General features: G+C 39.5%; 1 protein-coding gene across 1 annotated transcript; it reads right to left on the reverse strand.

Annotated features, from left to right (window-relative positions):
- Positions 1-4527: 4527 nt before the first annotated feature.
- LOC109210723 (protein NRT1/ PTR FAMILY 2.7-like) lies at positions 4528-7544 on the reverse strand. Its single transcript, XM_019374176.1, has 4 exons — positions 7121-7544; positions 6307-6524; positions 5506-6050; positions 4528-5425 (listed from the first exon to the last, which is right to left on the reverse strand). Exons 1-4 carry the CDS (start codon positions 7212-7214, stop codon positions 4591-4593), a joined length of 1692 nt encoding a protein of 563 aa, XP_019229721.1. The 5' UTR covers positions 7215-7544; the 3' UTR covers positions 4528-4590.
- Between the last annotated feature and the right edge of the window lie 366 nt (positions 7545-7910).

Consider the following 7910-nt stretch of genomic DNA (forward strand, 5'->3'; position numbering starts at 1 on the left):
GTCCGGTGTAGAATTAGGCTTGAATTGGCGAAGTTAGTATTTTGGCGAATTCCGGTTGATAGGTGAGATTTTGATCCGAGGGTCGGAATAGAATTCCGAGAGTTGCTATAGCTTTGTTAGGTGATTTGGGATGTGTGTGCAAAATTTCAGGTCATTCGGAGATGTTTTGGTTGGGTTTTTGATCGAATGTGTGTTTCGGAAGTTTTTGAAGAACTTAGGCTTGAATTCGATGAGAAATGATGGTTTTAGTGTTTGTTTGAGGTGTTTTTATGATTGGAACAAGTTTGAATGATGTTTTAGGATGAGTTGGTGCTTTTGGTTGGGGTCCCGGGGGCCTCGGGGTGATTTCGGATGGCTAACGGGAGGTTTGAACTTGGAAAAATGCAGCAGAAAATGCAGCAGTCAGTGCAGCAGGATATTGGTCTTCGCGAACGCGAGTGGGCCATCGCGTTCGCGTAGAAGGATTTGGGGGCCCTGAGTTTTTGTTCTTCACGTTCGCAGCTGGGTCTCGCGTTCGCATAGGTTCGAGTTCTGGTGCATCGCGTTCGCGGGCAGTGTCTCGCGTTCGCATAAGAGGAATTGAGGACCCGCATTATTTGTTCTTCGCGTTCGCGACATGAATCACGCGTTCGCGTAGTTGGAGCAGTTAAAGCATTGCGTTCGCGGGTAAGTCACCGTGTTCGTGAAGGGTAATTTGGTCAGAGGCAAGTTTTGTTCATCGCGAACGCGAGAGGTCCCTCGCGTTTGCATAGAGTAAAAAGTCACCTGGGCATAATCGATTTAAGTCATTTTGTTCCGCGAGCTAGGTTATTTTTCCACCATTGTTGAGCATCCTTGAGAGCTTTTAGACGGGAATTGAAGGGGATTTCGACTGGGATTGATTGGAGGTAAGTTTTATGAACTAAAGACATGATTTAAATGTAGAATCAACCTAGAAATTCATGAAAATTTATCAAAAAGGGGGAAGAACTAGGGCTTGAGTTTTGAAATTTCAAATTGGGTTTTGATGGGTCATTCGAACTCGGATTTGGGAATTCTTGGTATGTATAGACTCGTGGCGAGATAAGGAATCCGTTAATGTAAAATTTTCTGAAATTCGAGAAGTGGGCCCGGGGCTCGGGTTTTGCAAATTTCGTGATTTTCGATGTTTTTCGATTCTTTTCGATTGGGTATTGTTCCATTGGCATATTGTGACGTATTCGTTGTGGTTTTGGTCATATTCGACGCGCGAGGAGGCCGATTTGAGAGGCAAGGGCATAGCGAGCTAGGATTTTGGCCTGCTTGAGGTGAGTAATGATAGTAAATGATATCCTGAGGGTTTGAAACCCCGGATTTGCACAACGTAGTGCTATATTGAGGTGAAACACGCGCTTAATGACGAGCGCGGGGTTGTTTACTATTGGGGATTGTGACTTGGTCCGTCCCGACTTATGTTTTTACCGCGTATATGACCGAGATATGTTTATTATTAACATGACTTGGGCCTATTGCCATATTTTGGGCTTCATGCCGACTACTTGAATCCTTCGTGGACTTTTATCACTGTTTCCTCACTATTTTGATATACTACTTGAACTCAGTCCTGTTGAATATACTGTTTTACAAACTCAGCCGCTTTAATTGAACTTTGAGACTTAAATGATATTTCCACTATTGTTTGGGCTGAGCACTACTATTTTATTGATGCCATAGGGTTTTATGATGTTTTCTGGACTGAGTGAGGCCGAGGGCCATATGTGAGGATATGTTGAGTGATGTGAGGAGGCTTTCAGGCCTTATGAGTGATGTGAGAAGGCTTTCAGGCCTTATGAGTGATGTGAGAAGGCTTTCAGGCCTTATGTTGATATAGCGCTTGGGCCGTAAGGGGCCCCTCCGGAGTCTGCACACCCACAGTGAGCGCGGGTACCCATATGATCTGAGAGTGAGCCCGAGGGGCTGATATTATGCAGAGTGACTGATACTGAGCCCGAGGGGCTGATACTGTTCTGAGCGATTGATACTGGGCCCGAGGGGCAGATTTCTACTCACTATTTACTTGTTGTTTTACCTGTTTTTAAAATGAGATTTCATTTGACTCTTTACTGTTTTACTGCGTTAAATGATTTACTGCATGATATAGAATTTCCTTGTGCACTTGTGTGTTTTCATGCCTTCGGTTATTATTTATTATTATTGCTCACTGGGTCGGAGTACTCATATTACTCCCTGCACCATGTGTGCAGATTCAGGCATAGCAGAGTCCGCACCTGAGCGCTGATTCCTTCCAGACCAGGCATCGATTTGGAGTTACGAGGTAGTTGTTGACGTCCGCAGCCCCTTGTCTCCTCTATCCTCTATCATTTATGTTCTCTTCAGACTATTGTATCGGATTTCATACTTCGTAAACTTGTAGAAAACTCTGTAGTAGCTCATGACTTGTGACACCCCGGTTTGGGCCGTGTCGGGATGGTTTCCCCTTGTTATTATCGCTGTTCCCGCGTTTATGGTTACCTTAAACATGTGTTAGAATTGTTAATGTTAATTAATTGCTTTAGAAGAGGTACTTGGGTTGTTCTGGCTGGCCTTGTCTTCACGAGAGGCGCCATCACGATCGGGTTCGGGATTTGGGTCGTGACATATACATATGTCAAAATATTAAAGATGTATACATGATATAATAGATCGCTCCATTCTGAATCCACAAACTCTAAATCCTGCATTCGATTCTTAACTGAAGGACAAAGAGACAATGGGACATACCTATAATAAAGGGAAAAGTTATCCATCCACCATTCTTTCGACCAGAAGAGGACTGCATTGCTACTTCATCAACGTGACTTGCTGGATTTTCCATAGCTAGCTGCAAGCAGGAGCGGAGCTAGAGTGTCAGGGAGCGGGTGCGTCCGAATCCACTAATTTTGATTCGAACTCTATATTTGTTTTAAAAAATCCATTAAATATATAATAAATTATTAATTTAGAACCCAATAAATTAAAACGATTGGAATCCCGAACCAATAAGCTTGAAATCCTGGTTCCGCCTCTGGCTGCAAGTCAACTTGAGAGATGAAACTATGTTTGTTTCTACTTGCTATGAGTTCTTGTGTTTTAATAGAAGGCAAAGTTTACCTAGACTTGCACGCCATATTTTCACCAAAGTTTTTTAAAAGTTGCAACATGACTATATATTATTTGGAGAATCTTGTTTAATCAGATATCTGAAAAAGGTCAGATATTCCTTATTGTCCAGTGAGTCAGTTTCTGCATCTAACTAATTTCCCAGAACTCATAAGCTATAAACTATGATAGGTGATATTATTTGTTTATATGCAGTCCAAATAAACAAAATTAGGCGTACCTAAAGTCAGAATAAATAAAAGGAGATGAATGCTAAATATTAGTATAAAATATTAACGTGTGTCTGTTTTCAATAATTTTTGGAGGACTTAGCATTAAATTAGTCATCTCCAGAAAGGTGGGTATTTTCCACCTCATCAAAGTTTAGAAAATGCGGGCACCGTAATACTAAAATGAGCTAACTAATGCATAGAATAATCCTAGACAATAAAAATACCTTTTCAAGCAATGATGAGAAAATATCAACTCTTGTTTTCTTATTTTTGATGATGATTATTTTATCCATAAATCTAAGATGATTACCGGACAGGATAGAGGTAGACCCAAGATTTGAAAATTATGTATACACTTTTGCGTTCAATTAAAATCTACTTTGTATAGAGTGTCACTACTAATCTATCACTATATGTTTTAAAGCCATATTCATGTATACATAAAAAATTTGTTGAACTTTTTAGGTGCCGGTGACTGCTCTCTTTACAACATAGGTCCGACTCTGGATAGGACATATTCAGAAAGGAAAAGTCTATTACTCAAAGGGTGACACAACTATTTGAAATTACATACTAAAGTCATATTTCTTTTAGCACTCAAAAAAGTACTCAACTAGATTTCTCAAACTTTTGGTGGCCAAATTTCTATTTCACCTTCTAAATTATCAACATTTATCTCTTTTCTTGATTAACAGGTCAAAAAGAAAAACAATCAACTTGGACCTTCTGACAATACAAAGTTCAACCACAACATGCCTCATGTGTCCTGATTTCAATTCACTAAACCAGGTCTAACTCAAATTCATTCATTTACTTAACATGTTCAGTTGATCTACATTGACAATGCTTAGTGACAAATCTGCTAACTGATAATTTTGTTGCAAAAAGGACACCAATTTACACCTTTTTTTAGTAAGCATTCACTCATTTAAAGGATTCATCTCTTTCTTACGGTCACTCAATGGAGTTGTTCGCCTTTGTTTGGAATGAAGATGGATGAACAAGCACTTGAGTCTGAAACTGATGAAATTCGGGGAAAACATGGAAGCGACTTCAATCAGTTTATCAGCCTAAGGCTTCGCTCTATTACCTGTGTCATTCAGAACCCACTGGCTCCAGAAGGGGGGGGGGGGGGGCAGCTCCAGAGGCGCTGGCGCTGGCGCTGGCGCCTGGCTTATCAATGCCTGTAAGTTGTAACTGAAGAAAGCTTAATATATATATACCATGATAACTGTACATGCTTCTTCAATTATAACAATGATCATTTACTAGGCACATCATCTGGTTTGTTGTCCATATTTTTATACTTGTACAAGGAGGAAAACACAAGGTAATAAATGAAGTTTGCTGATCCTAAGACACAACAGAGCCAGAAAACATTATCCATTCTTCCGTCGTTGATATTGTCTGGCAACCATCCTGATAGTCTTTGAACCAGATCAATCAACCCGTTCCCTATATAGTACGCGATACCAATAAACAGCGCAACCATTGCAGTCGACGTACTCTTCAAGGATGCTGGAAATTCTTGGTAATAAAACCCCATATGTCCTGGAAAATGAAATCCTTCTCCAATTCCATTCAGAGCTAATTGTGGCACGAGCCAGAAGACTGACATTGGAACAATGGCGCCATTTTGGCCTTGGAGATGGTGCGATCTAACGAGCCTCAGCCTTCTGGACTCCACCAGCGCGGAGACAGCCATGCTAACTATAGTCAGTACATGGCCTATTCCTATGCGCTGAAGTGGGGTGATAGAAAAGCGAGTATACTTAGCTAGAAAAGGGTAGAGTAGTCCGTCAATGATTGATATCATTATACAGGTAAATAACATTATGAAGACTAACATAGAACCAGCTGGGATCTCGAAATGAGGTCCCATATGTCGATCCATTTTGAGAGCTTGAAGAATTAGCAGGCTTGTTTGCATGACTAGTTGTGTGGATATAAGTAAACCACTAGCCCACAAAGGGGAAAGCTTGATCAAGCTTTTCAAATCTTCTACTTGCTGCACTGTACATAGTCTCCAGGGGTTCCTAATCGAGCCGTCTGATTTGCTGTCTCCCTCAGTAATAAAAGCTGCACTATTCAAAAACCTGCACAACAGGACTTTATCAGTTTATCAATTTGACAAAGAGTCTAGATAAGCAGAACGATAACGAAAATGGAGGTATACTTGAAGAGCTTTGTAGGAACTGGAGAAGTTGTTGTTGTGGTTGTATCACTTGTACCATGGTAGTAGTTTTGAGTTTGTTCTGAAAGAGGGACTCTCCATTTCCTAATGGCAGCGACAATAACACGTGCTAAGTTGATAAAAGGGCTACCGCCTTGTTCCTTAACATGTCGATAGAAACGTTTCCCAGCGAGAAACATTGCCAAGCCAAGAATGTTACAAGCCAAAGAGATACCAAAACCCCATGACCAACTAATATTGTCCTCCACATAAACAATGGCCGTGGTGCTTATAGCAAAGGACGTGTAAAAGGCGAATATGTACCAATCAAAGAAAATTGCTTGATGTTTTGGCTTATCAAATTGATTAGCTCCCATGGGTGCAATTGTAAAACGCGTACCTGCAACCCCTAAAGATGCTAGTCCCAGAGCCACATATAATACTGCATACTGGTGTTTTGAGGGGCTTGTACAAAGACTGGATCCATCATCACATGCTGCAGGTCTTAATACATCAATTGCTGCTGTCAATAGTAGAAGCAATATGCCCTGCAAATGCAATCAAGAAATCAACATGTGGTTATTGGGTCTTAATCTACAGTCAAACCTTTCTATAACAGGCTCATTTGTTACGATATTTTTTGGCTGCTAAGTGTTGTTATAGAAAACATAACATAAAAATCGGTTCGAAGAAAAACTTGGCTTTTATAGTGAATGATTGTTATATACGGATACTGTTATAGAAAGTTCTGACTGTATTTTGAAGAAGTGAAGATGAATCTATTGCAAGAGTTAGTTCATGTACCAGCGCGGAGATAAGAGAAGAAATCCAAATGACAGAAAAACAGCCAAGATAAGAGTCAGCAATGATTCCACCAAGAATTGGGAAAAGGGAGGTCAAGCCATTGACTACATTGTAAACTTTAGCTGCTTTGATGCTCTTCATGTTGAATTCATTTATCAAAAAAACAATCAGATTGCTAGTCCACCCTCCAGACGCAAGCGATAAGCCCGCCATAGTTGCTGAAATTACCAATCAAAACATTCAAGATTATCAGTCTCACATACCTCAGTCTCTGTCATGGACTAAAGTCTTAACAATATGGGGTAGGCAGCAAGGTAAACAAAGTAGAGGCAGATAATCCATGTTGCACGAACTCTCCAAATTGTTACCGCACCCGTGTTAAATCCTCCAAAAAATGCACTACTTTTGGAGGATCCGACATGTACCCAACAATGTTTTCTAGAAAGTCCGAGCAACATAGGGTGGATTTAGAGTGGATTCGACGAATTCAACTGAACTGGCTGCTTTATTCTCGAATCATTTATACATATGTAAAAGATATTAAAAGATGTAAACACATAATATGTTAGGCCATTGTGAATCCAGGAACTCTAAATCCTGAATTCGACTCTTAATAAAAGGATGAGAAAGGTTACTACATCGCTTTCCTTGAGCCGAGGGTCTATTGGAAACAACATCTCCACTTTCACAAGGTAGGGGTAAGGTTAGCGACTGCGTGCACTCTACCCTCCACAGACTCCACTTGTGGGATTACACTGAGTTTGTTCTTGTTGTTGTAGTAGTTGTTATCATAATAAAAGGGTGAAAAACATACCTATAATGAAGGGGAAGGTTATCCAGCCACCATTTTTTCGAGCAGAAGAGGACTGCATTGCTGCTTCATCAACATCTCTTTCTGAATTTTCCATTTCTAGCTGCAGGTCAACCTGAAAGCAATGATATTTGTTTCTACTTGTTATTTGTTGTTTGAAATATTTAATAGCAGGCCAATGTTTATCCAAGACTTGCACGCCATACTTTCACCAGCATTTTTTAAGTTAAATTATTAGGATATACTATTATTTTAAGAAGCTGATGATCTGACAAGAGATCATATATTCCAATGATTTAGTTGCTGGATCTACCAAACTCACAGAATTCATAAGCCTCCTTCGTTTTGTTAATTTCTGGTTCATCTGTGTTTCAATTTATACAGACACTCTTTCTATTTTGTGACGATCAAAAGTGTTTGACACCATTTCACTTTATAAAACTTTCACACCTTTGAGAAACTCACATATATGTAATAAACTATCCAACTTTATGTGATGCTTCCTTTATTAAATTAATTTTTCTATTATTGCTTTAATATTTCTTTCTCCATCACTACTATAATATATGGGTCAACTAGTATAGTAAATCCATGTTCGGTCAAATACTATCATATAAAATGAGAGCGACACAGGAGCGGCTCAACAGATCTTGTGGCCTAAGGCGAAACCATATTGAAAAGGCTCTTAAATTTATTTTATAAAAAATTTACACTAACAACAAAACTTGCTTTCGAAATGACAAATTAATCAACTAAGATAATAAATAGCGAATTTCAAAAAAAAAAATAATTG

This window comes from Nicotiana attenuata, unplaced genomic scaffold, assembly GCF_001879085.1.
Source record: "Nicotiana attenuata strain UT unplaced genomic scaffold, NIATTr2, whole genome shotgun sequence".
In the NCBI taxonomy this organism is placed as follows: Eukaryota; Viridiplantae; Streptophyta; class Magnoliopsida; order Solanales; family Solanaceae; genus Nicotiana; species Nicotiana attenuata.

Excerpts from the sequence above, each read along its gene's own strand:
- LOC109210723 (XM_019374176.1), bottom strand. The coding sequence starts at position 7,214 with ATGGAAAATTCAGAAAGAGATGTTGATGAAGCAGCAATGCAGTCCTCT. Across the intron at positions 6,525-7,120 it reads AACCTTCCCCTTCATTATAG|CAACTATGGCGGGCTTATCG; the intron begins GTATGTTTTTCA and ends TGGTAATTTCAG. Across the intron at positions 6,051-6,306 it reads CTTCTCTTATCTCCGCGCTG|GGCATATTGCTTCTACTATT; the intron begins GTACATGAACTA and ends TTGCATTTGCAG.